Raw genomic sequence first — 27,623 nt, 5'->3', positions numbered from 1 at the left:
AACTTCACCATCAACTTCAATGTGAAGGAGTAAAAATGATTCAGGTACTTGTAATATTTCGTGTTGAATTGGAATAAATTTTATTTCTTTTAGTTAAGTGAAGTTTGAATTGTTTAAATAAAGTTCAGTACGTCTCAAATGCAGTGATTCGTTTCGTATAATGTACATTAATTAACACTGCCTTTTGCATATGAATTTTTCATGCTTTGTAGGATTGGAGGCTACATTGAAGGCATTGGTTTTCATTATAACTCTAGAGCAGTTATTTGTAATAATTCAACATAGACTACTTATCTAGGTTGGAAACTCGGAATTCAATAAAATCAACTTTCAATCGTGGAGGCCGTTTGCTGTAACGATGGGAAAACACACTATCGTGCAAAAAATAACACACAAGTTCGTCATTCTTGGTACACAAATCAGAGAAACGCAGGAACTTCCGCTCCGTATGAGGTAAACTGTAGCTCACTGATTGTTTATATTTAACTCAATAACAATAAACAAGACTTCAAGGAGACATTTTTTAGTAAGATAGTGAGAAAATGTGTTCTTGTGTATAAGAAGTTTGATGTAAGAAAACTTTGCATTACTATTTGTTACAGCGATTTTCTATATACGAATCGTTTTTTTTTAATGTTAATGGATTGAGTTTCGTTGTCACTGACAGACTTTAACACCCGTGCGTCATTAAAGAGGATAGCTTTGGTATGCGAACACTCTGAACAGATAACGTAAACCTGCCTAACGCGAAACATATTTCAGTAGGTCGCTGTATTTGCTCTCAAATGTGACCTCGTAGTGACAGTTTGCTTTTCATTTTATTTTTGTTTGGGATAGCATTTGTTTCAGATGCAAAATTAGTCCAGCTGGCAAGTTGGAACAAGAGGGAATCAGTCTCTACCCATTCAATGTTCTGTACATTATTTAATACCTCTGATTAAACTCTTTCCATCACACAGTGTGTAACATTTTATGTCACTGTGAACCGTTAATTACTTATTTCTTAAAGTCGTCGTGAGACACTAACAAAGAGTCTGTGATTATGTGTGATGCTTTTCGTGGGGATACAGAAAGGAATATCGTATCCATAACCACTATCAAATATATGAATGTAGCCTATATAATTATATATGTTACTTCTCCTGAATCAGGACGAGTAAAAATGAGACATACGAACAGTGGGGTAAATTAAAGACATTACTAAAAATACTGTATTTTCAGATTACTTCATAACTTAACGACTTGCGTTTCTCAAAATTATTTAAGATGTGCCTACTTTTCTTTCTTTCAGTCGATAATCCGATATGCCTAATTTTCTGGGGAAATGGAACCAAAACTGGAAGCGTCTTGATTTTACAAAAGAAAGCCATTTGAATTTTATGTAAAGCAACCAAAACTGGAAGCGTCTTGATTTTACAAAAGAAAGCCATTAGAATTTTATGTAAAGCAAACTATCTCGAACATTGTCGGCTACTTTTCAGACAATCACGGATTTTAAGAATCATAAATTATATATATGATCTAGTACTTTATACTCGACAAAATATCGACAATTACTCATTAGTGGCCAATAGACATGATCATGAAATTAGAAATAGTGAACAAATTAATATTCCATATTGTAGATTACACAAGAGCAACACAAACTTTTTAATTATGGGGATGAAATTATATAATAAGCTCCCCAGTTAATATTATAAATTGCCAATCAATAGCTTCAAAACTAGATTTTACAATTGGTTATTAAATAATCCTTTTTATTCTGTTGCTGAGTTTTTCAACACAAATTTGTATGAAATTGTATTTTAATAAATAAGTTTAATTGCAATTTAGTTAGTTTTCTTTCATTTTAAAAGTTTCAAATTATTTCATGTTTTCATTGTATTATTTAAATTTTACTGTTTCTTTTATTAGTGTTTTTTTAAATGTATTTATATGTTTTTTCAATGTATTCTGACGAAGCCTAAAACTGTATGTCTAATGGCCAAATAAATTGAATTGAATTGAATTAACTATCAATCGGTGTGTATACACGCAGTCGGGCTAACATTATGCATAAATTAAAAAAAAAGTGTACGGTACTTAGGAATTTTGGTAAGAAGCAGCAAACTTTCATTGTTTTTTTTTTTCAAATGTGTGTGGTGACTCGAATGTTAAACGTTATGTTTTATTTAACGACGCTCGCAACTACAGAGGTTATATCAGCGTCACCGATGTGCCAGAATTTTGTCCCGCAGGAGTTCTTTTACATGCCAGTAAATCTACTGACATGAACCTGTCGCATTTAAGCACACTTAAATGCCATCGACCTGGCCCGGGATCGAACCCGTAACCTTGGGCATAGAAGGCCAGCGCTATACCAAGTCGCCAACCAGGTCGATTGGTGACTCGATACTGTCTTTCGTTTTAAATAGAAAAATGGTTTATTCTAAGTATTTAAGAATTATTCTTGTTTAATTGTGCTCAATTTATGTAATATGTAAACATTAATGCCTAAGAATCTAGCCTAGGATTTTTATTTCTTGTAAAAGCAGGATGTTGAGTGAAAACTGCAATTACTTTCGGACAGTATTTTTAATGAAGAAATATTTGTAATGACCTTCAGCTTGAGGCAAACTAGCACTTTCATAATTTACTTTAATTTTAACTACTCGATACTCCAGAAAATTAAAGTTATGTTTTCTATCATTTTTACTCCTCCTGATCCTATAGGAATGGAAAAAAAATCGTATCTTGAATACAATTTGGAAGTGTTGTTGCAGTACAGATTTACAGTTCCTAGGAAGTTATAACAGGGTTGATAAGCATTAAGGCCCATTCACAATGAAAATTAAACTTAACGTAAACATTAACATAAGCACATAAACATATGCCACAAACTTAAGTAGCCAAGGCCCATTCACAATGAAAATTAAACATAACGTAAACATAACATGTGTGTGGAAACAAACATACCGAATCAACAAAACTACAGAATCTATTACATAAAAATGGAGAATTGCACAATGACTGACGATGTAGCTATTCAATTTATGTTTCTAATAACTACAATGGCATCAGTATATGGCTTTCAATACTTGAAATCAAAGAAACGGAGATGTAAAATAATCAACTTTTCGTCATATGATTCCATGTTGCGCGCCTAGCTATCATCACGGCCAATAGATCAAAATATTGCCTGTAGGCAAAGCCCACGAGATGTTAAACAAAAAGTGAAAACACGCTTTCCGCTTGTGTACTGTTTCCAAATCGCATAAACATAAGCATGAAAGTTTGGAGTTTGCAAACTTTCATGTTAACGTCTTATGATTAAGATTAAGTTTATGCTTATGTAATTCATTGTGAATGCTTTCATTAAATAACATGGACACAAGGTTTTATGCTTACGTTATGTTTATGTTTAATTTTCATTGTGAATGGGCCTTTAAACACAGTGACTTTATTTCGAAGTGTTTTAATTGCATAGCTCTTCGCTGTAGTATTTCGAAGTCCAGTCTTATCTATAAATTATTCAGACGGAGAATGAGATTCAAGCATTGTCATCCACATTTCAATCATGACTTCGAAGTTGAATTGTAATGAGGGAGCTAAGTTACATATGGGGGAAAGGGATTAACATAAACGAAAATGTTACTTGCACCGATTTTTAAGGTCAACATTTGAAATTTATGCAGCAATAAAACGTGGAACTTGTCGTGACCTCTCTTACTAGGCGGAAAGGAGATTCGAGGACTGTGACATTTTCTTTCTGCTTTAATGTCCGTTAAATTATTTGATTTCTTTGGTAATAAACTTTATATTTTCATATATTTTGCTTTGTTGTAGTTAAGAGTTCAAAATGTACACAGATATGCACGTATCTAAGTACGTAGATGCCGCAATAGTTGAACTGTTTCGAGAGAGCAAGTTTTCATTATAATTAACGTTTTTAATTTCAAGGTCATGTTATTGTACTTTGACTCTTCCAATTTGGTGTGAGATTCTCTTGGAGGGTCACGGAACCATGGTGGAAGGGTCAAAACTCGTATTATTAAAGCATACTACTGTCCTAACATTTTGAAGTCTTTCCATGCAACACAGGACACCATAAGGGGACATGAATATCAAAGTTTATATTTACAAAATATTACTCTAGACTTCGTAGGAGTACCTAATAAATTATTATATAAATCTCATAAAATATACAAGAAGAAACAGAACCCGAGTACTCAACAGTGATTGCATTTTATGCTCTATATATAAATTTAGTCGTTTGGGATGCAACTTCAACAAACATGAGTGAATTACCACCTGTTCGGATGTGGTGACCCTGATTCCCTGGAAACGAGCGGGAGAGGAACACGGAACTGTGGGGTAGCGCAGCTGAACAGAACTTGTGAAGAATCCTCAAGGAAGAACTTAAACGAACTCCGAGGAGCTGCTGACAGAACTTTCTTGAACACCACTTTGTTTCCAGAGAACTCCTCGCGAGGTAACATCACTTCGGGGTCAGACACTCGGAACGGTGGCAACACACACACACACACGACACATCTCCACGCGAGTGCAAGCGCGACACTTCCACTCTACGAAACAAAACAAAAAAGACTATTTTTTTAAATATTAGAAACTCACAGCGCACTCTTTTATAATACATAAATTGTGGACTAGCTCCGATCTACACACAGATCCTCCTCGCACTCGCTTTAACAAAATAAAATAAAGATATCACCATTATCATCTCTCATTATTGTGCTTCCACATTCAACACTGGGTCGTCCGGTCGTGGCCCTTTTTGGCACCTTTGCACGTGGCAACAAACTCTACAGAAAGGAGGAACATAGTTTCATTGCTTGTTTGATGGAATGTTCATCGGATATGCTCGGCTGTTGTACAAGTCTGAATGGCACAGAGTGTCGAGAGCCCTCGTGTTAAAAAATCACAGCGTCAGAAGTTTCCTGAGATGAAAAGCAAACGACTGCTCGGCCGTTACTCCCCGTTCACCATCACCGTCGTCCACTGCCAAGGGCTGTTGTAGCTCGTCTTCTGACTTGGAAAAACAGAAACCAAAAGTTAGTTCTCGACGTGGGCCGGGAGGCTATAGCTTGCGTTATTCTGGAGAGACTTTAAACTGCAGATGATGTTGTTTGGAGTCATGATACAAAAGTATATCTGAAGAGTGTCTGTTCCACAGTGAAATGTAACACAATCTAAAGAGAATCGAACCTAGGTGAGGCTGTGACCTAACTGAAGAATTATCTAACTCCCACTGTGAATTCTGTGAGAAAATGCATTTTGACACCTAGATAGTTATCATCAGAATTTGGAGTTTATGACTCTACAGCGAATGATAACTGAACCTAATGAGTTTGTGGTAAAGTCAGGTATAACTTGAGAGTCCAAAAGGATTGAAATACTTTGACAGTACTCGTTCTACAGTTTCTCACAACAGTCAAAGATGTCATCAATAATAATGGAACCCGAACAGTTCTGCAGAGAAACTGTCATCGTGAAAATTCATCAGCACTATAGTAATGGTCTCAATTTTAGATCCATCAAACGCAACTGCTTAGAAGGCCTATTGTTCCCATCAAAGACCTCTGCGGTGTTAAGAGATAGTGTTCCGCATGAATTATACGAAAAAATTAATTTTGTGACCCAGATAGTTATTTAGCAGAATTTGGAGTTCATGATTTTGAAATAACGAATGGCAGCTGGATATAACGAGTTTTTGGTCGGGTATAGTTTAAGAATCCCAATGGGGATCTAAGTGTTTTGACAATGCTTTTTTTATAGTGAATTTATCACAACAGAAGTCAAAGATGTCGTGAACCGAACCCAAATAGCTCTACAGAGAAGCTGTCATCTTGAAAATTCACCGGCACTATAGTGGTGGTCTCCATTTTAAATCCATGAAACGCAACTAACTGCGTAAAAGGCCTACTGCATCCAACTTTTACTGTTTTTTTGTCCTGTGAAGCCCTCAAATACCTCTGCAGTGTCATGAGATACTGTCCTGCAGAGACATTTGCAGTCACAACCGACAACATTTCCCGCAAAGCAGGGAACAGCTAACTGTCAATTTAAGTATGCAACCAAGAGTTTTTTACCACCCTTAAATGTACGGCAGAAAACCTCCGGTTTTACTTTCCCTCAGCAGGAAGCTAGGGAAATTTATTCTCTCTTAAAAATTCCTAACTTTCAGCTAGGTTTTAGTCCCAAATACAAATATTCAAAACAATTATAGTAAACCTCTACACCACGGAGAGTCTAGCTGGGAGCTAACTGAACGAATGTTGTCCTTGAAGCAGTTGCAAAGTGGAATAAAAATCTTAATTCGTTAGCAGTAATATGTAGATCCAAATAAGTGATTAGGTTAACAGTAGTGGTATTTCATTTAATAATGCATTCAACCGCAGAGCTTATTCAACGTTAGAGCGAGTCCTTTCTCAAGGACAGGGTTCTTTTATGTGCCGTAAATCTACTACACGGGACCCATAGCTTTAGTCCCCTCCCGGAGGACACCTTGCTAAGGATTTTATTGTCCTTTAAAATACAACCGCGAGATCACCAACACGACGCTAATCATGATTGCAGTTAATTAGATCTCACTTAAGAAAGATTAAATAATCAAAATCTTTACTGAATTGAGGGAGCTCATGCCACAAAAACTAAATTTTGTAGGGGAAGCATTTATTTCACTGAAAGTCTCTCTCTTCAAGTGAAGAAGAGGTCTTTATAAATGCTTACCACATCCGGTAGACATGTCACATGACTAGAAGTTCATAGAAGGGATCCTAGGTCATAATATCTGTCGGATTATCGAAGTAACTAAAAATCAACAGAAATATGGCATGGGTCCCTTTTCCACTGGAACTCTCAATTAATTGAAAATATTACTTTTACTTTGCTGAATTAGTTCTTATTTTAAGGTGTATGGAGTTGATGATATGATTGTTTAACCTGTGGTGATTTAACAATCTCAGGAGGGTCAAAGTACTTGGGGGATTCCTGCTTCAAAATCACAATAAATGTCATAAAATTTGCAGGTGTCAGTCACAGATTCTTGAGGAATGTCTATAGGCTAGCTTTGAAGTGATTTGTAATGATTATGCAGTATTCTTTCACCCTTAATAACGCAAGCAATGGCCAAGGCATGAACGACAGAACAGTCGGGACCCTTCGCAAAGTGCACACTGACATTGCAAGAACGAGCCGGCTACTCAAGAAGACTTCGAAATGTTTGTACTTCGCCCAGTAACGTAACAGTGGAACAAGATGCCATCACCTCTGTTTAGAATATTGCGCAACTGTGACATGTTTACTTGAACAATTTTGAATAATTAAAAAAAACGGGCATTTTATCTACACAGGCTATTAGAGAGACGGGATGGAAATGTCTCAAATTTAAGAAATAGAGGAATAACGAAGAATAAGGATTGTGGAGGAAGGAGGGAATGTGTATTTAGTAAATGCAAGCAAGAGAACACAAGCAGATAAGAACTGATGAAAACATTGGCAAGGACTTTCAACTCATGTCTGGCTGCACCTGGACGACTAGATATAAAGTGAACAACATTTTCATATCAAGCGACTATTCTGAAGCCGACACATTTTGCAATGTTAGTTGTGGAACATTAGAGAATTTGGAAAGAAAAAAAATGTATATTGTCATAGAACATTGTAAACATGTCACATTGCATGTCAAATTTCATTGTACAGTCTGTGTCACTTTGCGAGAAGGGTTTGCCACATTCAGAATAATGAAGAGGTTTGTGACATACAGAACAATGAAGAGGATTGTCACACACGAAGTCGTGGAGAGGCTCATAACTAACTACGAGTATGTCATAGAATGGTTTGTCACATTTTAAATAATCGGGAAGTTTCTCACACAAAAATGTTGTCACACTATATCTTTATGAGGTTTGTCACACTCTAAGTCAAGGGTAATTATGTTACGTCCGAAATAAATTAGAAATTTGTCACATGGTAAACAATCGAGAAGTTCTTTACATTCTAGATTTAACACATACCTAAAATCGTCAAAGGTTTGTCACATACAAAACCATAAATCTGTCTGTTATGCAAAGAGTCATTGAGAGGCTTATTAAATGTTATCTCGTCCAGAGGTTTGCCATATAGGCCTAGTACGAGTAAATCAACAAAAGAGTTGTCACATAATAAATCAGTTACAAGTTAGTCAAATAGCATATCATCAAAGAACTGTCAGTCAGAGATTTGCCATTTTGTCATACTTCAAATCATCAAGAGGTTTTTCTCATAGTAAATCTTCAAAGGTTTATTATATAGTAAGTTCTTGAGAGACCTGACATCATGGAAAGGTTCGTCATATACTGTAGTAAATCTTTGAAACATTTGTAAGACGCTAAATTCGTCGAAAGATTTGTCACACAGTACATAATTGAGATGTATGTAATGTAGTGAAGCACCACAAAGTTTGTCATACAGTAAATCATTGAGAGGTTTGTCATATAGTAAATGATGAAAGGTTTTGTCATACAGGCCTAGAAAGTCATTGAGAGGTTTCCACATAGTACATCATCACAAGGTTCGTCACAGTAAAGCATTGAGAGGTTTGTCACACAGTATTTCGTTGACAGGTTTGTCATGTAGTAAATCACTAAGAGATTTGTAATATATTATCAAGAGGTTCGTCATATAATACATCAGTGACAGGTTTGTCACATAGCATACCGCCAAAGATTTTTCACATAGTAAATCCTTTAGAGGTTTTTCAAATAGTAACTGAACAAAAGATTGTTTCTTAGAGGTTTGTCATGTACCAAATCATCAAGAGGTTTGTCATATAAACTCAGTGAATGTTTCTCACATTGTAAGTCATCAAAAAGTTTGTCATATAATAAATCTTCGATGGTTTATTACATATATTACATAATAAGACCTTGAGACGTAGGTCAGATACTAAACTGTCGAACTACTGTATTTGTCACACAGTAAATAATTGAAGGGTGTGTCATGTAACAAACCATCACAAAGTCTGTCACACAGTAAATGATTTAGAGGTTTTTCGTATTGTAAATCACCAAGAGTTTTGTGATACAACAAATCATCAAGTTGTTTGTGACACAGTAAAACATCACAAGGTTTGTCACACAGTAAATCATTTAGAGGTTTCTCAATACTAAATCACCAAGAGGTTGGTTTGTCATATAGGCTTAGAAAATCATTAAAAAGTCTGTCACTTAGTAAATCATCACAAGGTTTGTCACACAGTGAATCATTGAGAGATTTGTCACGGAATACGAGTAAATCATTAAGAGGTTGCCACACAGTACATGATCATCAGGTTTGTTATGTAGTAAATCATCACAATGTTTGTCACACAGTAATTCACTGAGCAATACGTCATATAGTAAATCACCAAGACTTTTGTGATACAGTAAATCATCAAGTTGTTTGTGGAATAGTAAATCATCACAAGGTTTTTCACCTTGTAAATCATTCAGAGGTTACGTCTATAGTAAGTCATTCAGAGATAGTAATATAGTAAAGCATCAAGAGGTTCGTCACACAAATCATCAAAATGTTTGCCACATATAGTAAATCACTACAAAGTTTGTCACGCAGTAAATCATTTAGAAATTTTGTAATAGGGTCTATTGTAAATCATGAAGAGGTTGGTTGCATATAGTAAATCATCATAAGGTTTGTCACACAGTAAATTATTGAGAGGTTAGTCACACTGTAAATTGCTGAGATGTCTGTCATGTAAAACAGTCCAAAGATTTTTCATATATTATCTATCCAAGCAAGAACCATATAAATGTATCACTATGCCATGGTAAACAGAAAAGATCAAGTACACATTGATATAAGATACATTAGATTTCTTTTAATCTAGCGTGATGGTTAATTACAATGAATTCATTTGTAATGACATGTGTAAAAACTTTAGTTATAACGAAATATTTACGGACTAGTTATAATGAAATATTTAGGGATTATTTTGTATAGCATATATTGTCTTTCGCCTTCAACCAATCGTGACGTAATATTGTTTTGGTCTAGTACGGTTTTTGGCTTGGATAGATAATAGTAAATCATCAATGGGTTTATCATATAGCTGGAGTAGTAAATCATCAAGAGGTATGTCACATAGTGAAGCATTAAGGATTTCATAGTATAGTAAATCAAGAGCATTGTTTTACAGTAAATCATAAAGTGGTCTGTCGTATAGTAAATCATTAATAGGTATGTCATATAATAATCAATAAGTGGTTTGTAACATAAATCATCAACAGGTTGTCACATAATAAGTCATCAAATGGTTTGTCATAATAAATCATAACGAGCTTTGTTACATAATATGTAATCAAGAACTTTGTCATAATATAGCAAATCATCAAAGATTTGTCATACAGTAAATCACTGAGAGTTTTGTCACACATAGTAAATCATCAAGAGGTTCGTTAGATAATAAATCATTATGAAATTGTCACAGTGAATTATCACGAGGTTTGTCACATAATAATCATCAAGAAGTTTGTCATAGGCTATAGTGTATCATCAAGAGTTTTGTCACATAGTAAATCATGAAGAGGTTTGTCACATAATAAATAAATCAAGAGGTTTATCATATAGTAAATCATGAAAATGTTTGTTACATAATAAATAATTCGAGAGGTTTGTCATATAGTAAATGATCACGTTTGTCACATGATAAATCATCAAGAGGTTTGTCAAATAGAAAATCTTCACGAGGTTTGTTATAATGACTCATCAACAGGTTTGTCACTTAATAAATAATTCAATAGGTTTGTCACATAGTAAATCATCACGTTTGTCACATGATAAATCATCAAGAGGTTTGTCAAATAGAAAATCTTCACGAGGTTTATTATAATGACTCATGAAGAGGTTTGTCACTTAATAATTCAAGAGGTTTGTCAAATAGTAAATCATGAAGAGGTTTGTCACGTAATAAATAATTCAAGAGGTTTATCATATAGTAAATCATGAAGAGGTTTGTCATATAGGAAATCACGAAGAGGTTTGTCATATTACACTAAATCATAAATTACATCACCACCACCACCATTACGGTCCACAACAACAACAACAACAATGATCACGTAGAATGATCGGATTGTTTGGCCCGCTACTTCCTGTCGTTTGAATATTGTGAACATACGAAATCAAGTGTTAAAAGACCTCTACATCCTAATGGGGGTTCTGATCCAAGAAATGGCTTAGCCACGGGACCACTTCAGCTGTAGCTGAGGACATGGATAGTTTTCAGAACGGATATGCTTGTATGCCTGTCATTAATAATTACAATAATTTTATAAAATGATGTCAGAGGAATTTGACCACCATTTCAATCATAATGAACCCTACATTATTCATTGTATTACATTAATTTGTGGGCACTAAATTACCCTGTTTTGTGTTGAAATTAAATACTGTTAAAATTGATGGTATGAAATGTTGAGTAGTAGATATTTTGTGAAATAAGATATAGGGTATTAAGAGTCAAATTTTACACAATCACTTTTCAACACTATGACAGAAGAATGGGTAGCCTAGGCTGTGATCAACAACTCCCTTCAATCATGATGATTTTCATTACAGTAATTCAGGCTATCAAGGTTTCTGACACCAGGTCAGAGGAGAGCCAAATCCTAGCAATTCCTGCACATAGAACATCCCACTATTCATCCTCTTTTACTGTCTCAGTCCCCTGTGAATGGAATTCTCTACCTCAGAAGATTAGGGGCTGCCAGACAATAACCACTTTCAAGAAAAGGCTAAACGATTTCTTACGGGCGCAGTCAAATTGAAGTTATAATTGTGATCGAGTTTAATAATTTAATTTGATTTAGGTATGACTATTATTATTATTATTATTATTATTATTATTATTATTATTATTATTATTATTATTACATAGCCCTAATTATTTTATTGGTTTTGTGAAGATGAAAAGAATTGTCATTGCATTATATTAATTATGTATTATATTGTCTTCTATTGTATTGTATTGTATTGTATTGTATTGTATTGTATTAATTATGTTATACTCACAGCATTGTAGTAATTTTCTATCATACTGGTTGAGTGGAAGAGAAGGCCGAATGGCCTTAACTCTGCCAGTTAAAATAAACCATTATTATTATTATTATTATTATTATTATTATTATTATTATTATGTATAAAGTTTGCTACAGCTGTCAGTAACTACAGCACATGTGAATAGGCAGGAAATCGTCTCTCACTGTTTACATCTGTTACTGGAAACCACAGTGCCTCAAGGTAACCTACTGCAAAGTCTTCTGTAAGCTCCCCGCGTTAAATATATTTGTTTGACTTGAATTTATAACGTCATATATCCCTAAGAAAATGTTCTTGGAATCATTTTAAAAATCGAGATACTTTCCACGAGATTGGCAACAAAAATCGAAGCTAGTAAGCTTGAAATTTTATACCAATTCCCGCAATGTGTACGTCGCGAATTTAATATTTCGTAAATAATATGCCAGTTGTTCTGCCAAAGCTTGACGCTTATCGTTATTATCAAACACAGAGTGTTTACTATTGCTGGCTTTTACACTTCTTTTGTGCGTGTGAAACCCAACGCTATGCACTGCGTTCCAACATTTTTAGCCTTATCAGCAAGTTCCTAGCAGTCTCTCTCTCTCATTTTACAGCGTCTCTCTCTTACGATTGAAAGATGGCAATATGGCGGCAGTTCAAAACATGTCCACCAGATGTCAGCCTGTCTGAGAACACAGTTAAAGGAGGCCATGTTCAGCAGACAAACTTTTTTTTAATGACATTTGTTTTCCTGCAATGCCGTGTCTGAAGCTATTCAGTGATATGTAAAAAAAAAATAAGACACTGTGGGAAACTGAATAAAAGTAATGATTTTATTTTTGACAAATATTTAAAACGCAATATCGAATGTGACATTTGTGAGACTTCTAAGTTGTAGAGATGTCAATTATGGGGACAGGGGTTCAATACCATAAAGTAATGGCGTCGACAGTAGTTCGATGTTTGGCTTAGGAATTCAGACGAGAAAACAGATATGTTGAAAAGAAATTTGGTAATTGGTATGAAATATATTTAGAGTCGGGAATTGATGTAAATAATACAGTAGTATATGATATAATATAATATATTATTGTTTAATTTATTCAGTCTACATGACATATCAAATACAAAGATTCGCTGTCCAATTTTAAATTGTATTGACCATAATGATCACTTACATAAATAAGTGTCATTAACCTTTGTATTTGATCTGTCATGTAGACCGAATAAATGAAACAATATTATATTGTATTATATTATATCATAACATTGACTATCTGAATATTACAATATGCTCTCTAAGTTAATACAGTAGTAGTTTGTTTTATCCGACATGACGGCCTGAAAAATGTATCAAAAGTACATGAAGTATGTAATAAAAGAACATTGAGAAGGAAATGGTGGTCGGAGTGGTGATAGTGGTGTTGATGTTAATGGACGTTGTGTTAATGATGCTGGTGGTGATGTTTAGTTTTTTTTTTGTCTATGTTTGACTTGTATTTGTATTTCTGGTGGTGTGGAAGACAAGATGTATTGGCCTTAACTCCGCCAGAATAAAATAAATAAATAAATAATGATAACAATGATTGTGCTGGTATTAAATATGCTATTTTTTTTCGCCTTTTAAGACATATAACTTGAGTTTCAATAAGCTCCAGATTGTGTATTTCGTTATAGCTTATAGTAGTTGTTGTTGTTGTTGTCGGAATGGACCAAATCCATGAATAGGCCTACATCTCATGGATAGATAACTGCAGCGTCTTAGTCAGTAATGTGATGGGAGGGCGTATCTTCGTGACAGTGCCAATCTGCTAATCCATATAGTTTTAATGTTCTCGATTATGGGCAGAAGAAACGGGGTTGCCACACAATTGGATCTGATCTGTCCGGCCGACCGGGGTTTGAACCCGGTCTGTGCAGACAGCATGTGCTTGCCAAGGTTTGCGGGTCGGTACTCACCTGCCGAAGAGCGGGTGCCAGAGCGGGGCGTGCGCCTTGCCGGCCTGCTCCTCCTTGAGCAGCCGGGGCGTGATGGCGGGGTCCACCAGGTGCTGCTTGACCTTCAGCGTGCCGGCGCGCCGCCCCCCAGACAGGTCGATGGGGTGGCTGGCGGGGGCGTGCTGAGGGGGGGTGCCCAGCGCCGCCAGCAGGTGGGTGTGCTGCCGCTGCTGCTTTGACGGCGGCGGAGGCGGCGGGGGCGGGGGTGGTGGCGGAGGCGGCGCCGCGGGCTCCTGCTTCAGCAGGTTCATCAGCGACTTGCACGTCACCTGGGGCTTGGACAGGTACTCGTGGTGGCTGCTGCTCCTCTGGAATCTCGGAGACATCGGACTGGTGCGCGCCGACGAGTTGTTGCTCAACTTGGCCGCTGGCGGGAACCGTCCGCTGTTATTGTTGTGATGGTGATGGTGGTGGTGATGGTGATAATTCTTGCCGTTTGTCCCTGAGGTAGTCTTTCCTGACAATAGGTTGTTGTTGTTATTGTTGTTGTTGGCCGCGGCCTGTAACATGGCCTCCTGCCAGAAGGCGAGGGTTTGCTGCAGCTCCAGCTGTGCAGACGGCAGCGCCAAAGGCGGCAGCAGGGGGTACTGCTGGTGCGGGGGCGGGAACACGGAGCTCAGCACGCTGAGGAAGTCCTGGCTGGCCAGGTAGGGCAGCCAGAGCGCCTGCTGCTGCCACTCGCTGAGGCTGACGCAGGGGTCATCCTGGCCGGGGCAGGCCAGCAGCCTCTGCAGGTGTGCCAGCGACACCACGAGCAGGTCGGGGTCCCTCAGCAGGCCCGGGCAGGCCAGCGCTTCGGGGAGGCGCAGCTCGGGCCGCGCCGCCAGCAGCTGCGGGATCTCGCGCGCGGGGCTCGCCACTAGGCGTCGCAGGCGGTCGCGCGGCACGAGCAGGGGGTCGGGGACGGAGAGCTCGGGGTCGGCCAGCAGCTTCTTGAGCTGCGCCTGCGGGTCGGGCTCCTCCGTCAGCAGCTCCAGCAGGCGCGACCTCGGCGCCGGCGTCCTGCTCAGCAAGTTCTTGAGCGTGATGTCCTCCTCGGGGCCGCGCCCCAGGTCCAGCGGCTCCTCGCTGCTGTCGGGTGCCGGAGGCGGTGGGGGCGGCGCACACTTACGCGGCGACGAAAGTAACGACTCCAGGAACATGGACTTGGGCTGCGGTTTAGGCTGGTGGGCGGCGGGCGGCGACGCCGGCGGAGCGGGGGGTGGCACGGGGGGCGCCACCGCCGCAGCGGCCGCCGGTCTTGGGGGCATGTCGGCGTCGCCGCCCGTCTTGGGAATGCTGAGGTCCGTGGGTTCGAGGTCCTCCTCGGGCTCCTCCTCTTCTTCCTCTTCCTCCACCGCCTCGCTCTCCCCACCCCGGTCGCGCTCGCGGTCGTCGGCGGGCGCGGTGCTGCCATCTGTGGGCTGCGGCTGCACTTGCACGGTTGGGCGGCCGGCCGCGGCGAGGCGCTCGGTTCGAGGGATCGCGCGCCACCCGTGCGGCGTCTTGGTGAGTCGTATGCGGTTGCGCTTGTCGTAGTCCTCGCACAGAACCTCCACGATGCGCGTGTCGTCCTGCTTGACCCACACGAAGATGGGGTTGACGCGCGGGGTGGGGGGCGTGGTCGCCCGCCGCCGCCGATGCTTGCGGTGTTTGTGGCGGTGCCTCGAGTCCGAGGACGACGTGGTGGAGCACGACGTGGAGCGTCGCCGCCGCTTGGCCTTGCCGCCGCCGCTGCTGCTGGAGCGCCGTTCCCGCCGCCGCCGGCGCGCGGCGCGCCGCTCGTCACGTGACGCGGGGTCGTCGTCGTCATCGATCGCGCCGTGCGCCGTGCTGACGCGGCCGTCCTGCGTGAGGGAGCGCAGCAGGTCCGAGGGCAGCGGGTCCAGCACCACCGTGCAGTCGCCGCCGTTCACCATGAACACCCCCCCGTACTCCTCCTCGCCCTCGCGCAGCGGGATCAGCGGCGGCACTGGCGGCAGGTCCGGCGACGCGCACTCCTGCTTGACGTCGTCGTCGTCCACGAAGGCGATGCCGAACTCGCGGGCGTGGCGGGCCAGGTCGCCCGGGAACCACTGCAGCGCCGAGCTCATCGCTCTCACCTGCTGCGGAACGAACTGCGGCCAGCGCCGCTGCGAGCCGCCGCCAGCCGGCCCGAGCGCGCCCGAGCCGAGCCGAGCGCGGCGTGACGTCAAGCCGGCTCGGCCTATGGCAGGGCGGGGGAGGGGCGAGCACTCCCCCGGCGCGCGGTGGCCTTGACTCGCCGGCCGGCAAAGCAGCGCGCTGCCGCTCGGGATCGATATTTGGGAATCTTATCTGGATAACCTCGATCGCGGGACCTTGCCCCACTTCGGACTGTAGCCGAGGTTCGAAGCGACACACTCTCGCTTTTCGTATTAAAGAAGACAATGCAGCTCAGCTGCTGACAGACGTAAAATCTCGCTGGGAAGTTGAGGAACACAGCACACACTAAACTGTAGGGAACGAATCGAAAGTTAATGAACTATTGTCTGTCTGTCTCTCTCTGACACATTTCCGAACACAGACCTCAAGAAGTTCCACCACCACACCTCACAGAACGTGCCGGGAGTCGAATACCTGTCCACTTAATGAGAAACCTTCAGTTAACTGAGCAACGCCCGAGAAGTGGGGGAGGGAAGAGTTAATCTGGACAACTGAAGGGCACGGCGTACAGGCGGAAGGGGGGACTGAAAACATAGCTACAGTACAGTTAAATTTCAGGAGAGGGGTGAAGACACTTGAAAGGGCGGCGGCCCCCTCCCCCACCTCCCAGAGCTCTTGCCATGTTGTCAAAGCGTTCGTCCTCTTCGCCCTAGAACAATGCACACTGGCGGGGGGCGGGGTCCCAGGCGGCTTCACACCTCTGAGGTCAGGGGTGCACACGTGGCAACTCCACTGCAAGTAGTGTGACAGTTCTGCTCTCGTGTTGCCACGGCCTGATTGCAGACGAGAGCGCATACCACCTCGTTTCCTTTGCTTCGCAGAGAACATTGTACAATGATTACAATATTTCACATGTAACATCTTTTTTTTTTTTCGGTTATTTTGAATCAATATTGGACGGTCTCAAACAGCCGGATTCCCTTCGCATGATTAAAGATCGTTTTTTTACCTTGTATCAGCTACTAAGGCTAATTTGCGATGGAAGTGGTGATAGCGAGATAGTATTTGGCGAGATAAGACCGAGGATTCGTCATCGATTACCTGATATTCTCCTTACGGTTGGGGAAAACCTAAAAAAAAAAGTCCAGTCAGGTAATAAGCCAAGCGGGAATCGAACCCACGCCCGAGCTCAACTCTGGATCAGCAAACAAACGCTCTCCGTCTTGAGCTACGCCGCCCCGCTGACTGCTAATCAAAGCACTAATTGATAGATTACTACACGCAAGATGGAATCTGTTAGTAACTCCCAAACGTCTGGAGTTGCAGAATCTTACCATATAGTCCATAATCCCAAAATCTTCACACCACTAAAATTACACTAACATAATACGACAAGCTGCACAATTGAATAACTATAATTGATCGCCTTTTTTCTTCTACTCCTCCTGTCACATTCCTATTGATGTCTGTTTCGTTTTGAGTACCACAAGATTCGCCTTATCTTTAACTGTACATACTGGTTTTCATTTCCCTTTGGATGATATTCCGTAGGCCTACTCTTGTCCGACCCTTTCTTCGTTCCCTCTTGTTGTTACATTGACTTCAGTTTTAAACAATTTCATTTGAGAGAAAGAACGATTAATACATTTTATCAAAGATTTTAATTAATCTATTACCCTTCTACAATCTATAACAATGTTATTCCTAATCTTCGAAATCTACTTCTGCCTTTTGATTATAGTCCATGTCACCGGACCGAAAGTTTACTAAGCTTGCAAGTGCTACCAAAATTTTATTATATAGTTTACTTTATTTCATGCCCCCTCCCAAGTGTTTCTACAAATTCATACAGCTTTTGAGACATACTCATACATTGTTACAATCCTGGTTGGAACAAGTTACCTGGTTGAGACGTTTTCCAGGATTTTCCCTCAAATCATTAAGAGTAAATGGTGGACTTTCGGCGCTGGAACCTGGACTCATTTCAACAGCGTTATCATCTTCATATTATTCAGACGCTAGTTAACTACAGCAGTTGATAAAGCGTCGTAAAATAACTCACTAAAAGTTATATTTTGTTCTAGATATTAATTTTCTGTATCAGTTTTCGTTCTTATGGAATAACGATAATTTGAATGATATCATTTAAATCCCGTTGCAGAATATATTCTTCCCTCATGTACCAATCCTCCAATAATGGAATGTAAAAATCTTTTGCGTTTTTACCAATCAAAACCAACTATTATCCGCAATCTTCTCGCACCTTGATGCGTATTTGTTTAATATTTTGTCGCACTTGATGTTCGGATGTTAAATATTTTCAGTTGTTCCTTTAACAATACAGTGAGTCGTGATATTGCGTGATGACCGTATCTATTAATGTGAGCATTATATAATAATGTGTCCCTCCACGTTATACATTCGCGAAATATCTTATTCAAATATCACAAGAGTTTTCATTTTGTCGACAGCTCACAAAATGAAAGTAAGAGTTCGAAATAAAATGTTATAACCTCAAATATTTATTTAATTTTGCTGTTTAACTAATCATAATTTCTACATATACTGAATTTCATATTGCAGGAGGCCCAGGAATGCCGACCAATGAAATATATTAAGTTAGCAACTTAAATATCTTATTTAATATTATTATAATAATGTCATTCTTTTTTATTCATTTATTTATATATTGTTTTTCGCGAAATATTCTGATTCAAATATCAAGCGAGCTCTAATCTCTTTGGATAATCCATTCGCACTACTCTGACGAATAAAATAATTATGGTTACAGTTTATATTCAATAAATTCGTCTTAAAAGAGAAAAAGGGAAATTTCATTACAAACACGTAAACTTATCTATTCGATACTACGCTTGAAAATCAAACAATTCTCTGTCAGTATCTTCAGTTTGTAATGCTATGGATCAGACGATATGATGCAAAAGTGAATCAGCGTTCCAGGTTCGATCCTGGGAAAGATGTTTGCGTGTATGTTATACAGTTCATACATACATAACTCTCAAATTCAGTTGTATTTTTAATTTCACTGGAAAACCGTTGCCTTTGAAAATAAAGCATTCAATAATCGAGTCATATATTGTCTGGTTGGGCCTTGAAGCGGCTACGTATTTGGAGTCTTGGAATTCGATTTTCGTCTGGTCGCACAGAGGTTTCCCGAGCTGCTACAATGACAACTGACATAGTTAGACGCCGTCGTGTCCTTGGAGACGAGATCGCATGTCTCTGTGCTCTATGCTGCTGCTACCGCGGACCGCGGAGTTGCCAGTTCGGCTCGCGCGCCGGCAGGCGGAACGCACATCTTGCGTGGGGCCGCCAATAGATGGCTCTGGGGTGTCCCGCGCTCGCCTGGAATTCGGATGGGGTTGGGCGACTACCTGGAAGAAAGAACTCCGCCACCCCAGAACCATCTTCGCTTGATTGTGTGTGTCATGGAACATGGATCTCTCATTTAACTTATACGAACGAAAGCTGTGTTCAGAGTGTTCATTGTCATAGTATTACCAAAAGTCTCAACAGTGCATTTTCCCCACAGGTGTGTTATTACATGGCACGATAACTGGTAATATTTAACATTTGAAGTACGAATATTTCAAAACAGAGTAAAAACTATTTTGTTTGGGTTCATTGCCTTTCAAAATTAGCGATTTTTTACATTAAAACCATAGAACTGAATACCGATACGTCGATCTGGTTGGCGAGTTGGTATAGTGCTGGCCTTCTATGCCCAAGATTGCGGGTTCGATCCCGGGTCAGGTCGATGGCATTTAAGTGTGCTTAAATGCGACATGCTCAGTAGATTTACTGCCATGTAAAAGAACTCCTGCGGGACAAAATTCCGGGACATTCGGCGACGCTGATAAAACCTCTGCAGTTGCGAGCGTCTTTAAATAAAAACATAACATTTAAGAATACCGATACCTATCTTTATTACCTGTTGCGCAAGATTCGTTACCAGTACCGTCAACCGGGTATACTTTACACAAGGGGGGTAACTTCACACATTTCTAGAAAAATGTTTAGAAGGCAGCACATTACAGACAATGTGTAGCAACTCCGTGGAACTGATTCTATGTATCAACAGCATATATGTGTGGTAGACTGAAGTGTGTGCCATTACTAAAACTGTTATACACCATTTTTCTAGAAATGTGTAAAGTTACCCCCCTTGTGTAAAGTATACCCGGTCGACGGTAGTGTATAAAGTTATAATTTATAAAACAGTTATATTACCGGGTGTTCTATATGGTTGTGAAACTTGGACTCTCACTTTGAGAGAGGAATAGAGATTAAGGGTCTTTGAAAATAAGGTGCTTAGGAAAATATTTGGGCTAAGAGGGATGAAGTTACAGGAGAATGGAGAAAGTTACACAACGCAGAACTGCACGCATTGTATTCTTCATCAAACGTAATTAGGAACATTAAATCCAGATGTTTCAGATGGGCAGAGCATGTAGCACGTATGGGGGAATTAAGAAATGCATATTGAGTGTTAGTTGGGAGGCCGGAGAGGAAAAGACCTTTGGGGAGGCCGAGACGTAGGTGGGAGGATAATATTAAACTGTATCTGAGGGAGATGGGATATGATGGTAGAGACTGGATTAATCTTGCTCAGGGTAAGGACTAATGGCGGACTTATATGAGGGCAGTCGACCTGGTTGGCGAGTTGGTATAGCTCTGGCCTTCTATGCCCAAGGTTGCGGGTTCGATCCTGGGCCAGGTCGATGGCATTTAAGTGTGCTTAAATGCGACAGGCTCATGTCAGTAGATTTACTGGCATGTAAAAGAACTCCTGCGGGACAAAATTCCGGCACATCCGGCGACGCTGATATAACCTCTGCAGTTGTGAGCGTCGTTAAATAAACCATAACATTTTTTTTATATGAGGGCGGCAATGAACTGCTGGGTTCCTTAAAAGCCATAAGTAACTAAGTAAGATATATTTATAAACAAAAATTGCCCTGGCTCGGTAGTACCGGTACTAGTTGTCTTCGTCGTCGTTGTAATCATCATCATCATCATCATCATCATCATCTCCGCAGGAATACTTATGGCAAGGATGTGAAAACGCCTGTATGTCGTGCTCATACTACAAGCAGTACAAAGCCAACAAGGTTCACTTTTCAGCAAGATCAAGTACAATCATCGGTCTTACGGAAATGTGCGGGTTCTTGAGAGCACGCAGTGTAGTCGTTTTGACATCCCTGACTTATCGAATGTTAGACGAAAATACATGGGTTCGAATCTAGATATGGAGACTGTTAGGTCTGCGGAGTAGATCTCAGTATGAAGTTGTTTAAATATGAATAAAATACGTACGATTTTTTTTGTAAATGCAAAGTTTGACGATAATGTTAAAATCATGGAAATGTCCTGGCGCCGCAGGCCTCGAAAAGTAGCATCTTGATGCTGCCAGACTTGAAATATATATCTTCCTTTACCCTTACATATATATATATATATACATATATATATATATATATATATATATATATATATATATATATATATACACACAGGATAACTTTGATAAAGTCTCTTGGGTCTCAAAGGATCAGTCGCTGTCCCCAGAAATCACTTACAAGCAAACATTTTGATCGGGCAGATAAAAAAGTTAAATTATTTTCTTCTGCCATGTTAATAATGTCAAAAGAAGTGCTTTTAGAAACTTTGGCCACTCGATCGCAATTACGAGGCCGCCCAGAGAGTGATTTTCCCTGGGACCGTTTACAGAAAAAAGGGCACAATTGCATGGAAAGATTTATTAAAACAGATAGAGCAATATATTGGCGCCCTATTTGTCAACATATCTCCCACTGGAATTGAGACATTTATCATACCATGGGATCAATTTTTGTATCTTGTGTCGTAGAAGTCAGCCGCCTGGGATCGGAACCAGCGTTTGACAGCCGTCTGCACCTCCCTGTCTATCCCATGATATGACAAATGTCTCAATTCCCGCGGGGAATATGTTGAGAAATAACTAAAAAAAATTGCTGTGGTTGTCCCAATAAATTTTTCCAATGAAATTGTGTTTTCTTTCTGTTAACGGCCCATGGGGAATTATTTTTTGCGGCCCTCGTAATTGCGGTTGAATAGCCAAAATTTGTATAAGCACTTCTTTTGACATTATTAACATGGTAGAAGAAAAGAATTTAACTTCTTTATCTGCCATCATCAGAATGTTTGCTTGTCAGATGATAACTTTGTTACACGAAATCTCATTATGTTTCTTTGTTTTCATTTTATCCTTGTTTTTCATTACTTCTTTTTAGAATATGCCTTTGTGAACTGAAATTTATGTATCTTTGTTATTTATTATACAGCGACATCATTTTATTTTTACTTCAATTTTTATTGTACCTGACTTTTTGAATGTACTTCACTCCCACCCCTTCTACTAATGAAGTTCAACCGGCCTCCACACAGATCAAAGACCGCATATACAGTCATAGTAGCCTTACGGTCATAGTAAACAGTACGTTCCAAAAATATGTTGGCGTTTTCCTGTGACGAAAGAGCTTTCAATATTGAATCATTTTCGCACGCACAGGTATTGTCATCCATTTGCCTACGTCGTATCCCGGTTTCCCCCACCAGCTTTTATTCGCCAACTAGTGGCTAGGCTGTCTTAGCTCTTTTCTGAGAATATTAATTTCTGTTAGGAATTGGACGTCTACGTAATATTATACAACTGTTTAAAATAACTTAAATAAAAGGGCCTCGTTAAGTAATTAACTGTTACGTGATTTCCTCCCTTTCTAATACCCTACGACATAACCACTTGGACGAAGAGTAGATAGTATGTCTGAGTAATTTTATCTTTTCGGATCGGGCAGAAGTGAAGATTGAATTTACAGTACGTAAGGTACTCTTTTATAGAGTAGGTACAGAATTATTTCAACATGAGTTACTAGTACGAAGAACGAAACTGGTAATTGGGATTAGGTACAATAGTCTATAGCGCGATAATAGGCCTATGCATAAAAAAGAACTGAAGCCTGTATCGAAATGAACGGCCACCATTTTCAAAAATGTGTTTAAATATCCATATTATGATTATTTTTCAATTTAACTTCATTCTCTATATTGTACGCTAATGTGCTGTAGACAGTATAATATACACTAACACTTATTGTTAAAACTGTACCGTATTTTGATTAAACAAAAACCTAATTAAAATGATCAAACTCAAAAGCGCAATACTTCCTAGTTTACGTAAATGGATGAACTACTTTTCTTCCCTCCTATACCTAGTAAAGTGATTTGTTTGTATAATACGCCAGTATCATCGAACTCTAGTCGTGGAAGGGGGTAGCAAACGGCGTTGATCCAGAGGTATAGGTAAGTTAATATTAAAAATATTAGTAAAAATAAAATGATGTCCCTGTATCTTTTTGGTAGTTTTTAGTATTTCTTTGAAGAACCTAGTCGCGTGCCGTGGCTTCGTGGTCTAGGCATCCGGCATAGGACTCGTGTTACGGAATGCGCGCTGTTTCGGGTACTCATGGGGGAAGAATTTTCTCATGCACGAGGATCGCTCCGAAAGTAATGTCTCCTATTTATTTTTATTGCAATTACAACAGATACACAGAACATAATAACACAGTTAAACAGAGCAATATTTCAGCTACGAACAGTTATTTTTCCACATAGTCACCACCGTTCGTTATGCCGGCGATGAACAAGAGCCTGCATGCCTCGCTCGTAAAAATCTGAACCAGCAGAGGCAAGCCACTTCGTTACAGCTGCGATGACAGCATTCTTGTCTGGAAAATGTTGCTGCCCGCGTAGCCCATCTTTCATAGGCTCAAGAGATATAAGTCTGAAGGCACCAAGTCCGGACTATACGGTGGATGTGATAGGACAGTCCAGACAAATTTTGCAACGTGCTCAGTGGTCGTGAAACGGTGTGGGGTCTGGCCTTATCGCGTTGCAAGCGAAAGACTTTCTCCTCTGGTCTGACTCTGGAAATTCAGCCTTTCAGCTTAGCCAGAATTGACAGTTTCTCCAGGCTCCATAATTGTACCTTCCATCGGTGTTTCAAGTAGACATATTAAGGAATGAAAATAAATACTTACCAGCTTACTTAAGTTCAGATACCTGCTGCAATACAAAGTTTGCTGCACAAGAAATTCACTGAAAAATGTAAACAACAGAACAACTCCAGTAAAACTAACTGTGGAACCACATTAATTAATTAATTAATGAATTAATTCGTTCATTCATTCATTTTATTCCATAGATCTTACATGAGCAATGAAGCTTTAAGATGTGGAACAAGTCAAAATATTACAATATTACAATTACAATTTTTACAAATTTTTACAGTTTTACAATTTAGTAATTTTCTACAATTTTTACAATTTTGTGCAATTTTTTACAATATTTTGGCGAGATGTAGTGAGATGAGGTGAGGTCCGAGGATTCGCCAAAATATTACCTGGCATTTGCCTTTTGGTTGGGGAAAACCTCGGAAAAACCCAACCAGGTAATCAAATCAAAGGGGTTGATGCCGAGGACTCGCCATAGACCATCCTGCTTCAGTCCCACGGCTGTGGAAACTAATTCTGTCATAGCTATATCAGAATCATTCATCATCATTCATGGCTCTACAGTCCAAAGTGGGCCTTCGCCTCCTGCAATGTCCTCTTCCATGCTGCTCTATCCTTCACCAACTGTAGCCATTCATTAATTCCGCATCTCCTCATATCTTCCTGAACTGAATCCAACCATCTATTCCTCTCCTCTCCTGCTTCTCCCTTCTGGTTGACTGTGTAATATCTGATACACCTTTCTTTCACTCGTCATTCTACCAACATGTCCTACCCATCCCAATCTGCTAAGTCTAATCGTAGATACTATATCAAGTTCACCATAGTCATTAATTCATCTTTGTGTCTCTTCCTCCAGTTACCATTTTCACAACCCGCTCCCAAAATCCTCCTCAGTACCTTCCTCTCGAACGCCCTGAGTCGCTTACACACATCCGCATTCAAAGTCCACGTTTCAGCGGCATATAAAACCAGCGGTCTAATCAAGGTTCTATACATTTGGATTTTGATATATCAGAATCAGGCATTGTTTCATTGAAACAAATGTGAGATGGCGCCACTTTTACTTTCTTCCCTGATATGACACAAAGTCACCCCAGCTGACGGTACTGAAAAGTTACTCAGAAACCAGATATATTCAAAATTATCTTTGTCATTCATATCATAGCACATTCAGCTGTAAATTTGTTTTTTTTTTTCTGGTAAGTCTCTATTTTTTCCCTTGGTTTGGACCTGCTGGAAATTAAGGTCTCCTGTAATTTGTTGAATTTATAATTTTTTTTCAATACCGTTTCTTTATAAGCCACATCTCTCTTTTATGTTTTCGTTTCCTTTTATTTCAGTTGTTATTGAGTTGCATATTCCTACTCAATAATTGCCGCTCATGTAAATAATTACCAATAATTGAGACGCTCAGAATACAAGTGGTGCAAGTCCACAGAAACTGTCAGTGAGATGCTCGTTGTGTTAGAAAAATCACATAGGCCTACAAAAATCTGTATCACAATTTTTCATTTATGCAGTATTTATGTGAAGAAGGTGCTTTGACGGGGATCTAGCCTGTGTACTTTCATATAAGTCCTAAATAAATAAATAAATGAATGAATAAATAAATAAATAAATAACTAAGCAAGCACGCAATGGGGCAAATAAAAAAATTAAGTGAGGAAACAAGTGAATAAGTAAATAAATAAATAAATAAATAAATAAATAAATAAATAAATAAATAAATAAATAAATAACTAAGCAAGCACGCAGTGAGGCAAATAATAAAAAATTAAATAAGTAAACAAGTAAATAAGTAAATAAACATGTAGATAAATAAATAAATAAGTAAATAAATAAATAAATAAATAAATAAGCAAGCACGCAGTGGGGCAAATAATAAAAAATTAAATAAGCAAACAAGTAAATAAGTAAATAAACATGTAAATAAATAAATAAATAAATAACTAAGCAAGCAAGCAATGGGGCAAATAAAAAAAATTAAATAAGCAAACAAGTAAATAAGTAAATAAACATGTAAATAAATAAATAAATAAGTAAATAAATAAATAAATAAATAAATAAATAAATAAATAACTAAGCAAGCACGCAATGGGGCAAATAAAAAAAATTAAATAAGCAAACAAGTGAATAAGTAAATAAATAAATAAGCAAGCACGCAGTGGGGCAAATAATAAAAAAATTAAGTAAGCAAACAAGTGAATAAGTAAATAAAGATGTAAATAAATAACTAAACAAGCACGCAGGCAGGCAAATAATAAAAAAGTTAGGTAAGTAAGCAAGTCAATAAATAAATAAGTAAACAAGTAAATTAAGTAATTTGTCAATGAATAAGTAAAGAAGTAAATAAATAAGTTTGCATAAGATTATATTGTCTGTGCCAAGAATTTATAGCCTAGGTAAATTTCCATTTTTAGAGGTTCTTGTCTTCTTAAAAAAGTCTCTATTTCACGAACATGAAAATTTCAATAGGCTTCCTCTTCTTTGATTTCCTGTTGCGCAGTACATAGAATCTGCTCTATAAAAGAATGGGCACTTTCCATGAAATTTTGTCCTGTTGTCACTGTGGGGTGAAAGGCGACAGTGTGAAGTAGCAGAGCTGCTGTTCTACTGTTGTATCCCCACAAATACTGAAAAGCACTGTGAGTGAGTTACTTCTAGTTTGTGTAATGATGGGCAAGTCCCTCCACGTTTCCCACTCAGTCTGTGGTTTGCCTATTTCATTTAGAGCAAGAGGCCTATTTTTGATCTTATCAAGTATTGCAGATACAACTGCAACAGAGCAATGGATTTTTCTGTATAAATTAGCTCGTTGTGTCTACTTTTTCATTTATATGAACTGGTTTCAACTGTGTGTTTTTTCTATTGGATATTTCCTCCACATTTTCATATATAGCAGATTCGGCAACTGCAAAAAAGCAAAGTAAGTTAGCTTTGCAATAAATGCGCCTTTTATCGTTGTCCGTTATTGCAGAAATCGTGTATTAAAATAATTATGTATAATGAAATGATTAACGAAATTAACTTACCTTCTAGTCTTGCTAATAAAATAATTTTCTCGGCTGTTGTCGACATCCTCAAACACGTCTCGTTAGTTATAATGCAACAGTCAGAATAAGATTGGCGCTAATAATCAATGAATTAAGTTTATATAAGTTAGTGCCAAACATGTTCGGCACGTGAAATCAACTGAATCTGTACTGCAGCCTACAGGAGAGTACCACTAAGTCCAATAATGGATTTCTTCTGTCAAACATTTTGTGATTTGTGACTTAGCAAAAATGAGAAATCCTCGTTAGCCAGTTTATTATTTCACAACTTAATGGATTTCACCAGTCGATAGAGATTAAAACATGTCTAAGTAAGTATAGTGAGGACCACGTAAGA

The 27,623-nt window shown here is 39.1% G+C and overlaps 1 protein-coding gene across 1 annotated transcript in view; it reads right to left on the bottom strand.

The window, feature by feature from the left end:
- Window positions 1-16,267, bottom strand: part of LOC138715803 (titin-like) — a 409,396-nt gene extending 393,129 nt beyond the window's left edge. The window contains exon 1 of the mRNA XM_069848890.1: window positions 14,017-16,267. Within this exon, the coding sequence (XP_069704991.1) occupies window positions 14,017-16,127 (2,111 nt within the window). The 5' untranslated portion in view covers window positions 16,128-16,267. The remainder of the gene's footprint in view (window positions 1-14,016) is intronic.
- Window positions 16,268-27,623: the final 11,356 nt, after the last annotated feature.

The sequence above is a fragment of the Periplaneta americana genome, chromosome 15, assembly GCF_040183065.1.
Source record: "Periplaneta americana isolate PAMFEO1 chromosome 15, P.americana_PAMFEO1_priV1, whole genome shotgun sequence".
NCBI lineage: Eukaryota > Metazoa > Arthropoda > Insecta > Blattodea > Blattidae > Periplaneta > Periplaneta americana.
This window is presented reverse-complemented; position numbering and strand designations above follow the sequence as displayed.